At 42.1% G+C, this 23,013-nt stretch overlaps 1 protein-coding gene across 1 annotated transcript in view; it reads left to right on the top strand.

Moving 5' to 3' along the window:
• The window catches only part of LOC145408205 (nephrin-like), a 180,023-nt gene that overhangs the window by 94,288 nt on the left and 62,722 nt on the right, over positions 1-23,013 (top strand). The window contains exon 11 of the mRNA XM_080278961.1: positions 8,583-8,745. Within this exon, the coding sequence (XP_080135087.1) occupies positions 8,583-8,745 (163 nt within the window). The remainder of the gene's footprint in view (positions 1-8,582; positions 8,746-23,013) is intronic.

The raw sequence follows: 23,013 nt of genomic DNA on the forward strand, positions 1-23,013 counted from the left end.
TTGTCTGGGTTAATTATTTAATACTGGGTGACTAATGAGTTTTTTTTTTTACTTGCCTTGCTTTAAAATATACACATCTCAATATAATTTCATTTTTATCATTAATCTTGCATGAAAATGTATATACATCCACATATGATATTTTTATATAACATTTATTCCTTTCCCCTCACTATTCCACATTTCTTTGTCTTCCATTTAATCTCTTCCTCATCCCCAAACCTCCTTATCTCTCTAACTCAAACCACCTCTCTTCTTACATTCCTCCGTACACCCTTCTCCCATCTCCTTCGTCTCTCCTTTCCGTCCTGCCATTCCTGTCTTCATCCGAATCGCCTTGCTTTCCCCCTACCATTTCTCCTCATCATTCTCCTTTCACCTCCCCCACCTATCCCCTCCCGTCATATACCCATCATGTTCCCCTCCCTTTCTCCCTCATTCGCTCCCTCCATCCATCCTTCCGTACCCCCTCTCTCCTTCCTTACTTATCTCTCCCCTCCGTCTCCCAGGCCCCCCCACCCCTTGCCCCCTCCCCGCCTCTCCATCTATCCTTGCCCTTCTTACGGATCTTCCTGGTTAAGACGACGGCTGCGATCTCTTCCTCCCCGCCCCCTTCCCTTCCATCTCACCAGTCCCCACCTCTCTCTCTCTCTCTCTCTCTCTCTCTCTCTCTCTCTCTCTCACTGAATATGTCTATATAAATTTGCATTTTTACGATTATATAATTATGTATTTTTTTTTCCTGTTTGGTATCCATATTCTCCATGTTTTTGTTTTCTTATTTTTTTTTTTTTTCTTTTACTCCTCTCTCTACCAGCTTCCAAGTCTCTGCTTCCACTGTCTTGTCTGGGTTTTTGGGCCAGCGTGAGATGCCTGACCACCTTTATATCACTTGAGGTCGGATCCTCTGCTTACTGAACATCCGTAACATCTTTTCCCAAACTATTAGTGTTTTGCCTCTGATACCTTAATATTCCTTTGTATGTTACTGATGCAAACCGTTGTTGATATAAAGAGAGAGAAATGAATGGCATGCAAGAGGGTGTGAAGGTGTAGTATGCAAAATAAATCGTTGAGGAAGGAATGCTACGGAATGTGTCATGAGAATACGGGTCATTTCAGATCAGAGAGAGAGAGAGAGAGAGAGAGAGAGAGATTTACCCTGGCGTGCAGCACAAACTTTTGACCTGACAGGCACTGCGGTGGTGAACGGTGCTTCCCTGACATCCGGACATGTTATATAGGTGTGTGTGTGTGTGTGTGTGTGTGTGTGTGTGTGTGTGTGTGTGTGTGTGTGTGTGTGTGTGTGTTTCTACATAACAATTGTCATACAGTAGTATTCTCTGATCAAATTATAACACAGTATTCGTCACAATCAAAATTTCCATATAAATGATGAGGGTATAGTAGACCCAGCTGTATAATAAGCTAAGATGGTGGTGGTTGGTGGTACTGTGTGAAGTGGTTGGAGAGGAGCGAACATGAATGGCCTGAAGAGTGAAGAATGGTTGGACAAGGAAGGGGGAGTAGACCCTGTGAAGAAAAGTATAGGGGAGTCGGTCAGGATAAAGTTGGGCGGGATGCATTTGGTGGAGTGGACACAGAGGAGTGGGCGGGATGGGCTTTGATCGTGGTGAATGGTTGGGCAAGGCGAGGGAGTAGACTGTTGCATGCCGGGAGAAGTTTGGACAGTGTGAGGAGAGTAGATTCTGGAGTAGGTGGTGGTGACGGACGAGGTGGACGGAAATGAGTACGTTGGATGGACTGTGAAAGTAAGCACTCTCACACGTAGGTAAAAAGAAGTAGTAAAAGTGACCCATGTGCCCAGTTTTCGAAAAGACCTTGTGTTGCACCGCGTCTAATTTTGGAATTCAGTTGGGGTTTCAGAAGGTTGCATAGATCAAAGGCTGAGTTGTCAACGGAATCAGTGTTCGATGAAAGAGAAATGCAGTACAAAAAAATGTGAGAGGGAGAAAAATGAACCTCTCTAAAATGTTGAGAGGGGAAATAAGAACAAGAAAAAATTATGGTGTGCGGGAGTCTAGGAAAGAGTGTAAGGCAGAGAGAAAGTCCCTGTACCATATCGTTAGGTGGGAAATATGAGTACAGAAAGAAACTGAGGGTGGGAGGAGTCCATAATGGTATGTACGGGAAAAAGGAAATCCTTGTTGTACTTACTGTTAGGGGCGTAGGAGTAAAGGAAAAATAAGAAGGTGAAGAGAGGTCGGTATTCCCACAAAACTACAATTGGAGTGCAAATGAGAGAAGGAAAAACAGTACTAATATAAGGGATAAAAAACTGTAAGAGGTAATAAAATTTATGCCATTTTGTTGAAGGCGAAGCATAAAAATAAAAAAAGTTGGGCCGAAGTACTCGTAACAGGAAAGAAAAATAAAACTTCGATGTTGTGAGGGATGTGGGAAAATGTGGGGAGAGGGCGCACGAAAAAAAAAAAAAAAAAAAAAAAACGAGGTTGTGAGAGGTGAACCTGATAAAGCAGAAGGGACGGGAGGCTGGTCAAAGAATAAATCGTAAGGAAAAGAAAATCCCTGGTTTCCCTGTCGCGAGAGGTTAAAACATAAATAAAACTAGATAGCGAAGATGAGACGATCGATCATCCACCAAAGAAGAGCAGAATAAACTAGGATCAGAAACACGTAAAAAGAAGGCATAAAAATGGGGTATGAAAATTATTCTGGGTCAAAAATGGTGTCCAGTAATGGGTTTGAAAAACGGGTAAATATTTGTGATGAATGAGCAAATTCCTGTGTCATATTGTTAGAGAGAGACAGTAAAAGAAAGTCATTTGGGTCCAGAAAAAGCAACAGCAAAAAAAATAAGAGTTTTGCCATGTTAACACGGGGGGAAAGGGGGGCTGGGGCTGGTAGGGCAGATTGTAATAAAAAATAGTAATAATAAAATGAAATTGGCAAGACATCTTTGTCAGGTTATGAGAGGCAAAGCATAAATAATGCAGAAGGGTAGGGAGGGGGGGGGGGTCCAAACTACAGTGTAACAAAACAAAACTCCCTTGTCCCATGTTGAAGTTAAAGTACAATAACATTATAAGTAGGAAGGCAGAGAGAGCCCATCACTTCATCCCTTCTCCTCCCCTTCCCAAGAAAAAATCCAAGAAGGAGGGTAAGGAATGCCGATCCTCCCAGAAAATGTAAGGGAGAAAAATTCTGTTCCATGTTGTAAAAGGAGAGGGAGTAAAGAAGAGGGGGGGGGAGGAAGACGGAGGGAAAAAAAGAGGGAAAGGAAGAGGGAAAAAAGAAACAAAGTAGAGCAAAGGGTGGTAAAATGATTAAGGAGAAGATAAAACTCAGTGTCAGGTTGTGAGGCGAAATGTAAATATAACAGAAGGAAAAGGCGGGTGTCCAAAAAAAAGTAGAGAACAAAAAATCCCTGTGTTGTGTGTTAGAGGTTCAGACATAAAAGTAGAAAATAGGAAGACAGGCTTTCACCCAAGAAAGAAATGGAAACAAACGGGGAGTTAAAAAAAAAAAAAATCACGTAAAACAATGTGTCATAAATAATAATAATTAGGCGTCCAAAAAAGTGCACGAAATATTAATATCCCTGTCATATTGTGAGATGCGAATTATATGTACTGTATATAAAAATCGGGTCCAGGAAAAGTGTAGTTGACAGCAAAAGTTCTTCATCATGTAAAAGAGAGAGAGAGAGAGAGAGAGAGTGCTAGGGGAAAATAGTGTGCCGTGTTGTAGAAAGCGAAACATAAATAAAATAGAAGGGAAGCGCGGTTGACTCCCTAGAATACGGCTAATTTTACTACTGCTACTACTACTAGTACTGCTACTACAACTGCTGATCCTGCCGCTGCCGCCGCCAGCGTTGTCGCCGCCGCCGCCGCCGCTTCTCCCATCAGACGAATTTTTATGCAAGAGAGCATCCTAGCAGAGAAGAGGTAATTGAAGTCTGTAATTAATCCGTCGAGAACGAAAAGTTTCGAAAACCCTTTAGTTTTAATTAAGGCTGCCATAAGCTGAATGAAATTACCTGGAGGAGGCAAGACCTTAATATAATAAACATCATCGTAGTGAACTAGGGATGTTGGAGATGAGTGTGGTATCTGAACCAAAAAAAAAAATAAAAAAAAGAAGGTAATAATAAAGTTTAAGACAAGAAACAAAAAATGACCCTACAGAGCTCTTGGAAAAATGGTAAAAAATATAAAACGGAAAAATCTCTATGACAGCATAAAAACTAATACAAAACCCTGAGTAGGGAGAGGGAAAGTATGTCCTACCACTTTATAAACTTATTTTTGTGTTTACTTCAGGTGACCTAATTAAAAGTTTGGTATCCCTTCATTGGAGAGTCTTACCTGGAGCACGCGCGCGCGCGTGCGTGCGCGTGTGCATGTGTGTGTGTGTGTGTGTGTGTGTGTGTGTGTGTGTGTGTGTGTGTGTGTGTGTGTGTGTGTGTCAGAGAGCATGTTATATCAGATTTTTATTTCATTGAGCATTTGGTGTGCGGTCCTAATCACCTCCGCTGTACCGCAATAATTATGTTGGCTCCAGTCACACGTAAACAGCCAATTTTCATATTTTAATCCCGGCACTTTGGGTCACACATAAGCCCCACCCGGCGATGCGTGATTACGTTTCAGATTTGCAGCGATGTGGTTTGGAAAGAACCTGGATTCCTTTTGTGGCGGCGTTTGTGAGTTTGATCCGCGTGAAGGTAACTATAAAAACATATGTGCAGTTTTTTTTTTTTTTTTCTGGTGTATCTGTGGGTAGAGGTCTGTGTGTATGTTTGTAAAGGGGTCCTGTGTGTGTGTGTGTGTGTGTGTGTGTGTGTGTGTGTATAATGTGTATACTCGTTTCTTATATGTTTTATGTGTGCTGTGTGTTTGTAAGAGTTTCTTTGTATATGTTATTGCATAAACCATAATTATATTCTGTAAATGTGTCGTGTATCAGATCCAACCCACTGATTACGAGAAGTGCCTCGAAAGCTGATTAAGTGTAGTGTGGTGTTAGCGAAAATGAAAGTAAAAGTATTTCTGATGCTTGAGGGAACACGCAGACAGTTCGTGACAAGTTTATGTAAAGTTAGAGAGAGAGAGAGAGAGTCCACTTTCACCCTCTCACGATTCTTCGACTTCCTGTTATTACCACTTCACTGTGATGACTTTTTTTTCTTTCGACACCAGACTATTATATTCAGCTTTGGAGAGACTTTGTTGTGAGATATACAGTAGCCTTCAATCACTGCCTTACTACTAGAGGTCTGTCGTAAAGTGAATAAAATGGTTTGGTGGTAGCAATAATAAAACGAAAAACGTCGTGTGGCTGAAAGGAATAAAAATATCAGCCGCTTGCCAGCCAAGAGGACATTAAACTTATATTTCTTTTCTTACTGCCGGACTTGCTGCTCTTAACCCCTTCAGTAAGAGGTCCCACCTGACCTGAGTATAATAACTCTTTACCAGAATAAAATTAGTGGATGGTAAATGGAAACTAAGACATCATACTTAAATAGTAATGTAGCTTTTTCTCAGTCAGAGGTCCCTCTTACGGTACCATAAAATCTGGCTGTAATAAAGATACAAGGGACAAATGAAATTTTGCATTTCGCATCAATATCAGAGCCGCTCATCTTTGAGGAAAACAGACGCATTCTCGTCAGTTAATCACATTGTATACGGTGATGATTTACTGTTACATTTTTGTTGCCTCCAGACGATTTTATCAAGTTTAGGTGAGGCTTTTTGAAGTGAATGGTTTAGATTTTCTTGATCATTTCTTCAATGCGAGTGAAATAAAATCATATATCAGTTGAAAGAAGAAAATAAATAAAATGATCATAGTGAATGGGTTAATAGTTGAATTAAATCATGTTGGGGTAGGACGACTTAAATAAATGTCATCGTAGTGAAGTTCTTCCATTGTGCAAGTCTGCTAAAACTCACAGGTTTCTGTGGCACACTCTCATCTGAATAAAATCTAGATCTGTCTGGCCTCATCTGGAATAAAATACTAGATGTGTCCCGACTGTGAGAGGGTTAATGACGACACTATAAACCGTCTCAGGTTTGTTTGATTTATTCTTAGCTAAATAAGCTTCTGGCGGCGGCTGGAATAGAATGCTAGAGTTGTTCCGTTCACGAGAATGTTAAATCTTTCACCTTATAAAATGATCTGAGGTTATGACGAATCAGACGAAAATAAGACGGTCTTTCCATTGTGTACAAGTTCCATGAGCCGGTGCGGGAGGGGAGGGGGGGAGGGGGAAGTATTATCCAGATAATTCACAGTGGCGAATTTTTCCAGCGGATGAACACTTTACGCGGCAAAACTCGCACGAGAAAAGTCTTAAGCGAAAGATCGTTTTGTGAAGCACACTCCAGGCAGGATTTTTTTTTTTTTTTTTTTTATGTGAGAGTTGGAGGATAAATTTATGAAACACGTTCAGGGAGAAGTGTGGAATTGGTGGATCATTTACTGAACGCTGTAATGAGGTAACGCATGACTGAGTGTATCTTGAGGAACATTTATACCAGCATCTGCATCGAAACTCCATAATAGTGAAAGAGTTTGGATGGTGGTGATGATCCGTATGTTTGGTTTTATCTTTCTTGACATTTATATCGGTATGGTGGGTTCTGTCGTACGAAAAAAACAAACATACAAATCCATACTGTATATATATATATATATATATATATATATATATATATATATATATATATATATATATATATATATATATATATAGTATACTTGTATATGTACGTATGTATTTTTTTCTTTTATGCGAGGAAGAAAGAACCAAAGGCCATGAGCCCGCAGTAACAGTTCCCTCCAAGAGAAAAACAAAATACAATAGAGAGCCAAATTCAAGATCCGATCATTTTGAGATGCCTGGACACACTGCGTTTGAAAGACTGGAGATCATAGGCAGCAGGAAATACAGACAGAGGGAGATAGTTCCAGAGCTGACCTGTTGCATAAATGAAAGACTGGGAGTAACGGTTAACTCTTGCATTAGAGAGCTGGACAGAAAAAGGATGAGAGTTTGCTGCCAGACGGTAGCTACGCGCCCGTCGTAGAGGTGGAGGAATGCAAGCAGACAGTTCAGAGGAGCAGTGACCATTAAAGTAGCGATAGAAAAGAGATAAAGATGCAACAGTGCGGCGAAGAGACAGAGGTTGAAGGGAGTCAGTAAGAGGAGGAGAGTTAATGAGACGAAAAGCCTTTGACTCCACCCTATTGAGAAAGAGCTGTATGAGGGGAGCCTCCCCACACATGAGAGTTGTACTCCACACAGGGGCGGATAAAACCCCTGTATAGAGTCAACAATTGCGCAGGGGTAAAGAAAGAGCGGAGTCGGCTTAGCACACCCAATCTCTTGGAAGCAGATTTTACAAGAGATGTAATATTATCTTTCCAAGATAAGTCCCGAGTAAATGAAACAAGTCATCATATGTGTTTAAGTTTGCATATGTGGGTGTAAATGCTGAAAGGAAGGGTAATTGATGAGTGTACTCTTCCTTCCCCTTCTGAATTAGAATAGATGTGGTCTAATAAACCAGACAAATGAGACACCATCACAGGAGTGGCACCTGAAATGACAACAAATACATCAGGGTGTATCTTGACAGCACATCGCCGTGCTGGGGAGGGGCGCCTTCTTGCGGTGGCACTGACATAGCAGGACGACTCCCTCCCTGTCCCCTGAATGGGAGAAGTAAACTGCAGGTGGGGGGGGGGGAACTTCAGCTTGCACGCTAATGGGTTCACTGAGATACAACTTGGGGATGCAGCTGCCACTACAGCGTCATGGACTGTTCAGAGGGAAAACTTATACTCTGTTAAAGGCGAGTTGTTGTTGTTGTTTCAGGCTCATCTTGACGTGAACCTGCTGGACTCAGGTTAAAGTTACCTATTCTCCTGCAGTCAGTTCACCATTCTCCTTTCGAGGGATAAGGGAGCAGTTGAGGGACGTTTACATAGCCGAGCAGAGGCGCCGCCCGGGTATATTGGCGCCACTGCTTGAAGTGTCCCTCTCCAGCACCACAAGAGAATAATATAATTATATAATTACGTGTTTAGGACAAAATTTTATTCCTGATTGACTTTGACAATGTTCTTCCGCTCTAATGCCTCAGTAGTTATAACCACTTATGTAAATTATGTATCTTGAGAACATTATAATAGTTTTAGGCCGAATTGAACCCTTTCAGGTTGACCCCCCTCCACACACACTGTGAAACTTTGCCAGGAAAGGCTCAGTATGGTCGTATTAACGACGCTAAATCCTAGCTCTTGTTATCAGATTGGTTGTATGTATGTTAAAGTGTCTCCTCATTGCCCGTTCCGAGTTTTGTCGAAATCGGCGCATACATTGTGTGTGTGGGTCTGGAATGACGTGATTCACTTTGGTACAAATCGATCAAAGGTCAAGGTCACGGTCAAAGTCAGATTTCGGCGGCTGTGTTGTTGTGTTCTCTGAGTCTCAAGCCGTGTGTACTGTGCTTTTAACGATTCTTTCTCCTCCTTTAAGCCACCGTGTGTTTGACTCCCCTGTACTTTCTGCCGCCCCACAGACGCGCCGCGGTGCGCAGTGTCACCCACCCTGCGCGGCGTGGCGCTGCTGGAGCTGACCAACATCACCTGCGCAGTGGACGCCGACCCGCCCAACGTCACCTTCAAGTGGACCTTCAACAACTCGGTCAGGAGGGACCAGAGCGAGATGGTCAGCAGCAACAGGTATGTGCACAGACCTGATTAGTGTCTTTCTCTCATCTCTCTCTCCTTTCAGTCTGTTCGTAATGTTTTTTTTATGTACTTATTTATCTTTATTTATATGTATGTATTTATTTATAGTTAATTCATTCATCTCGCACATTGCATCTCTTCTCTATTGCTCTGTGTTTATTTCTTACCCCTCCTCTCTCTCTCTCTCTCTCTCTCTCTGTCTTCATCACACTCTCTACCTCGTTACAAAGTTTCTTCATTATACTCTATCTATTAGTCTCATTCAAAACTTTCTTCATAATCTCTCTCTCTCTCTCTCTCTCTCTCTCTCTCTCTCTCGTAATTGCAGGCCTCTTAATTATTCATGTCAACATTAGACCATCTCAGTCAGTCGTATTCCCGTGGGCTTAGGCGGCTCTCTAGCACCGGCTTTTAACCAACTTATTTCAGGAGATTGATATTCTCCTGTACTCTTTCTCTCTCTCTCTTTTTTTTTTTTTTTTTTTTGTGTGTGTGTGTGTCGATATTTAAATGATGTAGATGACAAAAATTTTACCAGTTAAAATATGTATAATAAAGAGCCTAGATAGCATACTAGTAACGTCAGACTGACATAAATAACAAAGTGAAATAGTTGGTGTAATATGGAGAATAGGTAACTAAAGAAAGAGATCCTAGAAAGTTCACTAAGCTCACGAGAATACTGCTTGATATTTCCACATGTCGTAAGGTGAGTGGTCGTTGATAAGAATGTAATTTCTAGTTCCGTCTCATGACAGAATTTTCGCTGTTGCTGTATAATTTTCATGTTTTGTGCGTAGTGTACAGGAGAAGGTTGGGTATGATGCATTTAACTGTACTGTGCAAACAAGCAAGTATGGTGCTGTAGTTGCCTCGTAACTTTAGGGTCAGAAGGACTTTTTTTTTTTTTTTCGTATATTCACAGCTGTCTTCTTCACTCTTATTGTTTGGGTAAGAAGTTTCATATATTCACAGCTTTCTTCTTGGCCCCTTTTGTTTAAGTAAAAAGTTTCATTAATCCACAGCCTTTTCGCCTCTATTTTTTTAGGTAATTTATTGTAAGTAAAAGATTTGGTGTTTCATAAATTCACAGCCTTCTTCGGCCGTATTATTTAGTTAAAAAGTGTAATTTATTAGATGTACTGTCCCATGGTTTATAGTGCCAGTAAAGCGAATGTTATTTTCATCTAGTTAAATTGTGGGCAAGAAGGACGGTTTTCCCATACAACGCTTGTTCTTTTCAAAGGTCTGTGGGTTCTGTGTTCTTAGTTCGTATCGTCGGAGGTAAAAACTGGTGGTAAATGTACAGCAACAACAACATAAGAAAAGACAGTACGAAAGTTATTTTTGTCCAGCGCTGTAGGATAGAAGGAAATATTTTTAAAATATGCATCTTCTCACTTCATTGCTCTTGTCTTTAAGATAAACAGTTGGGCATTCCAAGCAGAGTTCCCAGTGTCGTATGCGAAAGGCAAGAAAGCAAAACAGTGATATGCATAGTATATTTAACCACCAACAAATACGTAAGAACGAAAATCTCATATAACACAATTACGTCAAAAGTAAGGTTAATGACAAACAAGCAAAACGATGGAATGACGCAAATTCAGTTTTTATCAACTTTTGGAGGAGATGGGGAGGAATTTTTTTTGCATACATAGTGCTGGCTGTATGTATAGGTTGGCGTTGCTCACAAAAGTGTAATATTTCAAGATCGGCCTCACGTATACCCAGACTACCAACCCTGTGGCCAGGATGCTGCATTGTTTCCTGCCTGGCCCATTGTGTTACCCCCCCACCACCACCACTACCGATACTACCACCATCACCACCACCGCCGCTCACTACTACTTCCACCAGTACCACCACCCCCACCCCCACTACCACCACACTCGCCATTACTAGCAGTACCCCGCTCACCTCTACCACCATTGACCAGCAGTACCACATTCACCTCTACCACCATCACCAGCAATACCATACTCACCTCTACCACCATCACAAGCAATACCACACTCACTTCTACCACCATCACCAGCAATACGACACTCACCCCTACCACCATCACCAGCAATACCATACTCACCTCTACCACCATCACCAGCAATACCATACTCACCTCTACCACCATCACCAGCAATACGACACTCACCTCTACCACCATCACCAGCAGTACCATACTCACCTCTACCACCATCACCAGCAATACGACACTCACCTCTACCACCATCACCAGCAATACCACACTCACCTCTACCACCATCACCAGCAATACCATACTCACCTCTACCACCATCACCAGCAATACGACACTCACCTCTACCACCATCACCAGCAGTACCATACTCACCTCTACCAGCATCCCAGAAATACGACACTCTTATTGTCATAAAGACTTTGTAGTTACTTGTAGAGAAGTTATATATATATTAGACTTATGGACGAGCGGTTGTTATACTTGAGTAGCTTCGTAAGTAGCTAATCTTCTTTCCCATTTGTCATGTAGTGACAGGAAAGGTAAAGAATAGTATGGGACTATTTTTATTTGTCTTGGAAATATTAACAAGTCTTTCACACGGAACAAAGTATAAGTCCCGGGTAGCTACCTCCCTGTCTCGCTATCTGTCTCTCTCTCTCAAATTGCCAAACCCTTCTCCCGTCACCTGTCTCCTCTGAGGCCTGTCTACTTCTCTCTCGCCTGTTCGGTGGCTAATCTCCGTCTGAGCTCTCTTTCCTAAATTCTGGTGTAGCAGGGGTGTGTCACGTGTGTTCCTCGTGGATGGAAAGTTCCCGTAGCCTGTGTGTGAGCATGTGTGTATGTGTGTATATGGCCACTAGACGCTGTCGTGTGCCTTATCAAGCATTCCTCGCGTCAGAGTGTGTAAGCATGTTTAACACTGCTCGATTCTCGCAGACACAACACCTCTCATCATCTGACTCCCTGCTTCTATCTATCTATTTATCTATTTATTTATATAATATGTAGTCTTTACCACACTGCTCGGTCGCGCGAAAATGGCGTACCATCGACATTTAATAGTCATAACATATTAATACATATTATATATACATTATAATGAACTTATAAGCTAATTAAGTGAAATACATAATATTGTAAAGTAACATAATTGTATGAATATTGTATACATATATTATTCATAGTAAATAGTGATTATTCAGTAATATTACATTTTAAATAAGTTGTATACATATTTGAATAAATGCATTAAAGTAAATTATTTAACTGTAATACAGTATGTACTTGGGTTATTATAGTGGTAAAGACTACATTATAGTGGTAAAGACTACATTATACCATCATCACCAGCAATACCATACTCACCTCTGCCACCAGCACCAACAATTCGACACTCACCTCCACGACCACAGCCTTCAAAAACCCATTACCACCAACGTACCTGTTACCACAGCATCAACCTCTGTCACTAATTACCATCACCATACCCATCAAAGTCCTCAAAGTCAAGGATCACCTAGACATGAGAGGCACCCAGTTTCTTGCTGCAGCCTCCACAAACCCGCAACATCCACTACAGTACGTGGCAGCACATCCACCCACACCAAGGAACATCAAAACAACACCCAGCACACGATACCATACACAAATAATGTCATCTCTCCCCCCTCGCCCACCTCAGACAAGCTTCTAGAAACGTATCCACACTCAGATCACTCGCCGCTCCATTCAGTCACTTAAAGACAACACACAGCTGGATGCACGGCCTCCTGACATCCACCCTTCCGAATCCTATCTTCCTCGTGAGGACAAGGTCCACCTGGCCAGGCTGAGATGTGGGCACCATCCAGCCCTCTTAAGCTACCAGAAGAGGCTGGATGACTCCGTCGCTGATGCCTGTCCAGGATGCAACACAGCACCCCATACTAATAAGCACATTATGGAAGACTGCATTGCACACAATCACCTACGCCAACAACACAACATACACTCTTTGAGAGCTCTGTGGGAAAGCCCGGTCTTGGCCATTGCCTTCTTAAGGGACTCGGGGCTGTTCGGCCAGACTGCCTAGGGAACAACTACTACTACTACTACCATACCCATCACCACTCTCCTCCTCATCCTCCCCTTTCCTCTCTCCCTCTCCCCTGCCACACAGTCACGGGATCACAGGTGTGAGACAGGTGTGAGGGGGTGCAGGTATTGTGAAGCCTACAGGTAGCTTGGAGTTGGGTGTGGTGGTGGGTACGCAATAACACCAGCCACACATAAACTCTCCATCTCGCACTTCATCCAATCTATCCGTGTTTTTAGTATCAACACCGTCCATCGTTATCTCAAGTCATTGCATACACTGTTCATTGCTTTCATACTTAGTCTTAGTCTCTAGTCTTTTTAGTATTCGGCTGCCAATTTATTTCTGTCCATCGTTCACTTTGTCTGCCCACCTCTCACTAGTTATTTCACACACACACACACACACACACACACACACACACACACACACACTATACAGACAGGAAACAAAAACCAGCCAGCAATATAATTCATCATGAAAATATTTTGTCTTTGACCATAAACATCGTCAAAGAAAAGAAAAAAGAAATAGACAAAAAATGCTGTCGGCTTGACCCTTCAAATCTTCTGGCTTATGTCATTCTTTCAGTCTACAAACGTCATTCTGGTCTGGCGAGGTCTCTTACTGACTTGGTCAAAACCTGAATCCGGTGATATCCAGAAGTTTATATTTTGCTTAGGGAATACCGCTTGTACTGAAGGGTTTAATGGAACCTATCATTGACCTGTCCAGTTGGTAAAGCCTCCCGTGCTATGAATAAAATCGTCTGGTGGCAGCAGAAATAATTTGAAAGTCATATCGGAGTGAAGGGGTTAATGGAGGCTATAATTAACACACAGTTAACAGCAAGTACAAAAGTACTAGATGCGGGACCATCAGGGCCATTCGGTTAGTGCTTTTTCCGTGGTATTGTGTGGCGTGAGAGGGTGGTATGGTGTGTTGTGATGTGGTGTAGTGTGAGAGAGAGCGTGGTGTGGTCAGCAGTGACTGTTCAAGTCACTAAAGTCGACAGGAGTGAAGCATCTCATGTCTGAAAATCGTGTGTGAGAGACAAACGGACAGAGCCGCTCGTACAGACGCTGTTGCATCTAAAAGTAAATATTACATCATGTTTGTGATTTAACTAACTCCTTTGTGTTATGTTTTTTATTCGAGTATTACGTCATGTGATTTAATTAATTCCTTTGTGTTATTTTTTTTTTACGAGTATTACGTCATGTTTGTGATTTAATTAACTGCTTTGTGTATTTTTCTCTGCTACTATCAGCTTAAGAGAAACTTGTCGAACTGGAGAGGTTAGAACAGATAGTCTTCAGTATCCCCTTCATTCCTGGGTCACTCCTACGCTAAAGTCGTCCTATAGCAGCAAAAATCAAAAGAAAATCAAGACATTAAGTAACAGAATCTTTACTTCCGCTACATTTTTTTCCCCTCGAAGTTAGACATCAGTATCCACCTTCCCTTTAAAGATAGAAAACAACATGGGCAAAAATACGGATACATCTTTTCCCGTGGCCTTTCCTGACCCGCCTTTAAAACAACAGCCACACAAAAGCCACCATTGTTAGACCATCACACACCCATTAGATCCGGGTCGTGTCGCGGGATTAGCGGCCTCTCTCTTTAACCTTTGTATTTTATTTAGTGTTGGCATTTTTTATTTAAGCTTGACAGATTTTCTCTTCGTCGGGTTGAATAGGTGAGCGGTAAGAGCGACACAAAAATACATTCATTGTCAAACTATCACATCTACATTAGATTCGGGTTTTGTCAAGGGATTAGTGGGCTTCCTATTTGCGTCTTCACTACCAGAGGTCTCTTCTTAGCTAAATGTGATCCTGTGAAAGATAAATAAGCCAAAACGATGTTTAATTAATTGATTGTTCCTGTTGATACGTATGCAAAGATGTGGTTGAGCTTTTGAAACCTCTGTGTTAAAGGATTAGCAGGAAATGTCTCTAGAGCGCACTAAAAGGTAAAAAAGAAGAAAGAAAAAACAACTGAGAAAATTTGTCCAGCCACGAGTTGAAACGCACTAAACGCCTTTTTGCCTGAATGGCATTGCAGTCACTCGGGCAGGAAAGAAATTTACAACCGATGGGATAAAAATAAGGTGGAGCTGATGAAATTCCTGGCTGGGACGAAATATATTAGATTTTTGGTGAAGGCAATATTCTGTTTGACATTTTGGGGAATATGAGACGAGGCCGTACCGGGCAGCCATGAAAGTGTGGCAGAGTAATAACCATGGGTACACACACACACACACACACACACACACACACACACACACACACACACACACACACACACACACACACACACACATATATATATATAGGCTACTGTATATATGGGATGATGTTCAGAGATTGTATACATGGTGTGCGATTGTAGAACAAGTAAACGTAGGAAGATCTGTGTGTGTGTGTGTGTGTGTGTGTGTGTGTGTGTGTGTGTGTGTGTGCGTGTGCGCGCGCGTGCTCAAGCATGCATGTCAGGAAAGTGTGATATTGTGTATTTTTGATGGCACCTGAATATGAGAGCTGAAGTGAAGGTGAGATTATGTATTGAGAGAGAGAGAGAGAGAGAGAGATCCCGTGTGCAAGTGCAGAATGCGTCAGACTTTCATATATAAAAAATAAATGTGAGTTAAACGCCCCCTCCTTTTAAAACCCTTTTGCCTGGAGAGGGTCATGTGTTACGTGTGATATATATGTTCCAGGGACGTTGTTTACCGTGATCCCTTTTTCGTGTCGTTTAATTTTACTGTCTACAAACGAACACACTCTTTGCGCGCACGTCCCCTTGGTGTAGCACTCTGGATTTTGTGACTGTTCTTTTGTGTTTACTTATTTCACATTGTTTTATTGTGCATTTTTCATATAATTTAGTCCTCACAAGTGAAACTTTGCATACCATATAGTGCCTGCATTAACCTCTTCAATAAGAGAACCCTTTCATGAGTTAATAACAGTCGTTTGGAGGCAGACAGAATAAAATCATAATTATGTCGTTGGGCTGAAGGGTAGGCTGGTGCGTTAGGTGTGATATTGGAGGGTCGTTGCTCAGGGTGATGCAGACAGGCCATAACTCCAGCCAGGTAACACTCCATCACACACCTGCCCTCCTCCATCTTCATTTGTACCCCTCCTTCATCTTTCCTTCCTCATCTCCATCCTTCTCCCCCCGCTTCCTCACGCCTGATTCTTCATGTTTTCTTTATCTGGATGTGAGTTATACCGCTGGAGAGAGAAACGGTGCAGGTTTTGGGAAGGGAAGTAAGTGAAAGGAGGTACGTGAGGTAAAAGGGTGCAAAGACGTGTAGAGGATTTATAAAGAGAATATGAAACTGACGAGGTAGAGACAGTTAGTAGAGGTACAGAGAAGGAACTGATAATTGAAGCTGGGATGATTGAAGCAGAACAGTAAAACAAATAGTCGGGGATTTGGAGAAGTGAAATGATAAGTGAAACTGAATGAGTGTTGGAAAAGTGAGATGATAAGTGAAACTGACATGAGGGTACCAAGCGAAGGCAACTAGAGTCAGTCTAATCAGTACTCCTTTCAAGGCCGTATGTTGTAGATTAGGGGGTGAATAGGAAGTCAGTTTTGTGAATCATGATAAGGATAAGAAGGCAGGAAAGCTGAATCTCTCTCTCTCTCTGTGTCTCTCTCAAGTATGTAGATAAATAGACAAACAGACAGATTGGTAGATAGATAGCAGTTCGGAGAAATTAAAGCACCAGTAGTTCAGAAGAGATGGTGTGAAAGAAAATCGCAAGATTAATGGTAGGGAGAAAGCAAGGGATTGGCCCGGCGTGAAAATGTGTGAGGGATATTGAAAGCAGTGTGTGGGCAGAGTAGGAGACGGTGATTTAGTAGTGTGAGGTACGGTGGGATTGGGTGTTGTGAGGGAGGGTTGGGCAGAGTGTGACTGGTGCAGGGATTGGCAGAATGTGAATAAGGTGTGAAGGATATTTAAAAGAATTATAAGGAATACTGAAGCAAGTATGAAGCCATAGGGTGAGTGAGGGAAGCGAGAGAGATACGGTACTAACTCAAGTGTGCAGATGTAGGGTAAGTTGAAGGAAGCGAGAGTGATACTAGTACTAGCGCAAGTGTAATGGTGAAGAGTAAGCTGAAAGATGTGTAAGATAGTGAAGGAAGTGTGAAAGATGTAGGATAAAAGAAAATAAAAGAGTAGTGTCAGGGACAGTATTAGAACAGTTTAGAGGAAGATGGTGGGAGTAGTGTGACAGAAAACTGCAAGGAGATTTTGAAGTAAGGTTGAGGTAAAGGAAGGTAGAAGACTGGGTAGCAGGGTAGAAGGGTAGTATGAAGGGCAGTGTGAGGGTAAGTGGGGAAGGGGGAACTATTAAAGACCGCGGAAGGGGAAGGGTAAAGGGAGGGGAGCCAGTGATGTGGAGGACTGTGTAAGGTAGGTTAAAGGGTCAGTGTGACAGCAGTGTAAAGGAGGGTGGAATAAATAGTGTGAGGGCCAGTATGAGACTAAGGGGTAAGGAGGTAAACAGGGAAGGTGGGTGCGAGAGAGAGGGGGGGGGAAGAGGACCCCCCAGGCCGTACTAGTGAACATGGCTGGTGTGTTTTCCGCCATTAGCTTTGGTATTATGAGGTAATATTTTGCCAGAGATACGCAGCTTCCATTAAACACATGACCCGACTGGTTTTTCACGGGATTCTTTCTCGTTTCCCACCATTTTCTCTCTCATTCCTCTTCCTCCACCCCATCCTCCTTCGTCCCAGCCTGTTTACACACACACACACACACACACACACACACACACACACACACACACACACACACACACACACACACTCTCTCTCTCTCTCTCTCTCTCTCTCTCTCTCTCTCTCTCTCTCTCTCTCTCTCTCTCTCTCTCTCTCTCTCTCTCTCTCTCTCTCTCTCTCTCTCTCTCTCTCTCTCTCTCTCTTCACTACACTATAATTATCGTAAGCGTGTCAGTAATCCCACATTTGACCCACAGAACTCCCCACAAGAAATTGCATTACTAAAGTTGCCGCGGTGAAATAGGATGAGGAGAGAGAGAGAGAGAGAGAAAATTGGGGGGAAGGGGTTGGGGAGAGGGGGTTAGGGTGAGAGCAAGAAGGGAAGAGGGGTGCAGGGGGAGAGGGGAAAGGGGGAAAAGAGGCAAAAGGAGTGAAAGAGGGCGAAAGTTGGAACAGGAGGAGGAAGGGAAAGCAAAGAAAGAACAAGGTAAGAACAATGGTTAGGAAAATAGGACTGAGACTTCCAGGCACTAGGAGATAGGGAAGGGAAAGGGGAGGGAAAGGGGGAAAGGAAGAGTAGGAAGAAGAGAGGAAAAGAGAAGAGGGAGCAGTAGGGATGTGGGGGGGGGGGGATGGAGTACGTGCAGGTAAAGAGAGCAAGAAGAGAGCATTGGTTAGAAATGGAGGGTTCATGGCAGCGAGCACTTGCAGGCAGGTTTCCAATCAGGCTGAACGCTCCTCCATTTCACTGGTAAAAGACTGACTGTAAAGTTTGAAATTTATCAGAGAGAGAGAGAGAGAGAGGTGAAGGGTGCCCTTATAAAAGGGCATCTGTCAGCTCAGTAACTTGCCGTCATATCTGAATCGAGGAAATTGATGACAATTATCGTGGTAACATTGAGCTGTTCCGTCTATTGAAGAAAAATGTTACCTGAGCCAGACCTAAGGGAGATGATTAATTATGGTAATGCTCTCTCTCTCTCTCTCTCTCTCTCTAAAGTAGGTATTAGGTAGAGTAGGTGTTGTGGTAGGGTAAGTATTAGGTAGAGTAGGTGTTGTGGTAGGGTAGGTATTAGGTAGAGTAGGTGTTGTGGTAGAGTAGGTGTTGTGGTAGGGTAGGTATTAGGTAGAGTAGGTGTTGTGGTAGGGTAGGTATTAGGTAGAGTAGGTGTTGTGGTAGGGTAGGTATAAGGTAGAGTAGGTGTTGCGGTACGGTAAGTATTAGGTAGAGTAGGTGTTGTGGTAGGGTAGGTATTAGGTAGAGTAGGTGTTGTGGTGGGGTAGGTATTAGGTAGAGTAGGTGTTAGTGGTAGGGTAGGTATTAGGTAGAGTAGGTGTTAGTGGTAGGGTAGGTATTAGGTAGAGTAGGTGTTAGTGATAGGGTAGGTATTAGGTAGAGTAGGTGTTAGTGGTAGGGTAGGTATTAGGTAGAGTAGGTGTTGTGGTAGGGTAGGTATTAGGCAGAGTAGGTATCAGAACAGTGCCGGAAGTCGTGCGTGTGTATGTAAACATCTTGGAAGGTCAGCCGCTGTGTCATATATCTGGATGAGTTCACGTGTCGGATGGGAATATGACACTTGACACGATCTTTGACGTCGTGCAGAACCTTCGACATCATGCAGAATATTTGACGTCAAGGAGAATCCTTGGTGCCTTACAGAATCTTTGACGTTGTGGAAAATCTTTGACATGTGAATTTTGGCGTCATAGTAGCTCTGACGTCATATAGAATCACTGGCATCATTTAGAATCTCTGACGTCAAATAGCATCTGTGACATGACGTAGGATCATTGTCGTCACGTAGAACCTTTCATATAAATGGAATCTTTGACCTCATCTTTGACAGTGTGCAAAAGCTTTTTGTCTCATAAACTGCGGCATCGTATAGAATTTTTTAATCTTTGAGAGAATCTCTGACGCCACACATAATCTCTGACGTGACATAAATATCTCTGAGGAAATTCTTCACGTCATAATTATTTATCGTATGGAATCTGTGACGTCATGCGCCGGTGTTCCGGAAAAGAAAAAAATCATTCGTGTTGATTAAAATGGGGACCCTTTGACGTCATCATTAGTGGTCTTAGAAAGAATATATATCCCTCGTGTGTATTGAAAACTAAGTAACTCTGCTAATACCATTCTCCTGCTGAAAGCCATATGTGGAAGGCAAAATACCAGTGAAATTAGTCCTGATATTGTTTCTAAATAATCAGGCGTTAAAATATTGGGATCGTTATTAATTTTCTTAGAAGTATCCACAGGACTTCGGTGCAGCAAGTCAAAAAAAAAGAAAGAAAGTATAGTTAATGTGATTTACAATAAAAATGTGGTAGCTGTGGAGTAACAAGTGGCTGGTTAATAGATCACTGCTGTTCTAAGGATCTCATATGTGATGGTGATAGATCACACTTAAATGTTTTAGTGTGACATTTTTCCTCTCAGATTCTTCACCGTGTTTCTTTCAAGTTGCCCTTTTTTCTTAGTTTATGGATTCTTTGTCTTCTTTCTTCATGTTTGCGTTTTTGGTCAGTTTTTTTCTAAAGCATGTTTCTCTGACCTACATCCTGCAGTCATTGTCTGTTGCAATATTTTACACCCCCTTCGTCATTCTTTTTAACTGTCTGTCTTATTATATTCCTTACATAGTCACTGTGCCTTCCTTTTTCTTCCCCCATTATTTTATTTTCTTCCCTAATTTCACTTTTTTCCTTGCCTCATGCTAATTTTCATCAGTTTATTACTGCTTTCTTTCATCTCTTATTCTCATTTCCTTAATTAAACTATTTTTTCTCATTCATTTTTCCTCGCATCATTAATGCCTTCGTCCCTTATTTGTCTTTAATTATAACTTCCAAGATCTCAGTTTTCTACCATCGTTCTCGGTAATATTCTTGGGTTGATCTTATTTTCTGTAACTTATTCCTGTGTTCATTTTTGCCGTCTTTCCTTTCTTCCTTCCTCTCTCCTTTTTTTTATTTTTTTATTACCCAGTCTTTCCCTTCACCTCCTTGACGTTCCTCTCTCATCCATTCTTCATTCTTTCCGCCTACTTTTTGTATAGTCCTTCCTTCTTTTCTCCTTCACTCTTGCTAGGCCTACCTTCATACTTTTCTTCCTTATTCTTAGTTTTCTTTTGGTCCTTTCTTGCCCTCTTTCCTTCCTTCCTTCCTTCCTTCCTTACCTAAACTTTTCTCTTACCTCCTTCCCATCCCCACCTCCCCATCCATTTCGCAAATAACCTAACATTTTCCTCATTATGAGCCCTCCTCCTCCCAGGTATCTCCTCTCTTCCCTCCTTCTCTCCCTTCCTCCTTCCTGCCTTCCTTTCTTCTTTCCTTCTGTCCTTTCTGTCGTTTGTCCTTCCGCCTTCATTCTTTCCTTCTTTCTTCCTTGCTTTCTTCCATTCTACTTATCAAACTTCCTTTCTTCCATCCATCCATCCTTTCATTGATGTTTCCTCTCATCACTTCTCTCCAACACTTATTTCATCATTCATTCATTAATCGATCCATTTCTCTAGTACTTTCATCTGTATCATAATTCACAATCTCTCTGTCAGTTCGCTATGCACGACCAAAGTTTTCAGACTGGTGTTGAGTATTTGTTCTGGTATAGAGATTGGGTATTCACTGTAAAGGAATGTAAATTTGCATGGGTATGTTCACAGGTTTATGTAGGTTGTAGTCACCACAGGAACTGCACTTGGGGCGTCGTGAAGTGGGTGCACCTCTCCTCCTTCTCCAATCCATGAGATGATAGCCACTAATTTTCAAGATAAGGAAATAAATTTTCTTATTTGTATGGTAGGTTATGAGCACCACAGCAACAAATACTATATGAGGTTTGAGGTTGGTGGGGGGGGGGGGACAGTGCAGCCCCAGCCACGACCAGTTGACCAGGGTAAGTCTTGAAACGGTATCCACGGTATTGTGGGTAAACCAGTTGTTCGTAACCTGAATAACCGGAGCGACTTTGGGTAACACTGTTTGTCCACCATACACCAGTCCCTTCATCAATTCTTTTCATTTTCAATCCTTCTCCTTTTCTCACCCTCTTTCCAGTATTACCATATTCCCTTCTCCCATTTTCCCTCCATGCACCCTTTCATTCATTCTTTATCTTCTCTCCAGCATATCCATATTTCCCCCTCCCTTCGTTCCTCCATCCATCCACCCCCCCTTTTTTCCCACATCCATATGCTCATTTTTCCCTCATGAGCCTCACATCAGTTTTGCTCAATAAGTCACTCCCTCACCCCTGCATCTCAGTCTTAGCTCACCCTGGGGCCTTAATTACAGGTAGCGAGTGACCATGAATATTCAGATGGGATACTGATGCCTCCACCTCCCCTCCTTCTTTCTCCTCCTCCTCTTCCTCCTCCTCAATACCTTGTTGGTATTTCAGGGGGAGCTCTTCCAGAGGGGAGCTCTGATGGCTTACTCCTGCATTAGTGGAAAGAAGGCGATTATAAAGGGGGTTGGGGACAAAATACCATCATCCACTCACTCGATGTAAGACTACCTCTAAGTGGCTCTGGAGTAAGTGACACACCAAATCGTCTCCTGCATTTCTGGCCGCCATTAAGCCAATTATAGTCGCGTCTTACCTCGTAGTTCATCCCACCTAACGACAGACGATGGTGTTACAGAAGGTGAAACAGTTTGTGCTTAGGTATAGTGATCAGACGGTGATTCGTTTGAAGTCAAGTCCGGAGTAATTCAAGGTGGTGTTCTATCGCCTTTATTATTTATATTGGTCATTGATTACATTATGAAACGTGTTGGAACAGAAACCGGTGCAGGTATACTTTGGGGAGAGAACAGGAAACTTTTGGATTTAGATTATGCAGATGATATAGTTTTGATTTGTGATGGGCCAGAAGAGATGCAGAGAGTGTTGGACTGTTTGGTGAGTGAAGGTCGCAAGGTGGGTTTGGTTATTAATTGTGGAAAAACTGAAATAATCAATATGAATATGGAAAATGCGCAGGAATGTGTAATTGGAGGTATGGTTGTAAAGCAAGTTGATAGGTTTAAATATTTAGGTACTTATTTAGCCAAGGATGGTTCTTTGAACTTTGAATTCGAGGAAAGGTTAAAGAAGGCTAATCAGGCAATGGGAATGCTTAAAAATATTTGGAATAATAACAATTTTTCTGTTCATACAAAAATCAAACTTTATAAGGTAATGGTTAGGAGTATCTTAATTTATGGACACAAGTCTTGGTACAGCACAGTGACTATGGAAAATAAATTCTTGGTGTTTGAAAATAAAGCACTTAGAAGAATATTAGGAGTTAAGTGGTGGGAAAGGATACCAAATAGTAGAATTAGAGAAATAACGGGAGTGCAGCCGATCGATGAATATGTTAGATTCTCACGATGGAAGTGGCTAGGACATGTGTATAGGAGACAGGGAATAGTACGAGGTACACCAGGGTGGGTGGCA

Source organism: Coenobita brevimanus, chromosome 76 (genome assembly GCF_032717465.1).
Source record: "Coenobita brevimanus isolate Jiangsu-jjx chromosome 76, ASM3271746v2, whole genome shotgun sequence".
In the NCBI taxonomy this organism is placed as follows: domain Eukaryota; kingdom Metazoa; phylum Arthropoda; class Malacostraca; order Decapoda; family Coenobitidae; genus Coenobita; species Coenobita brevimanus.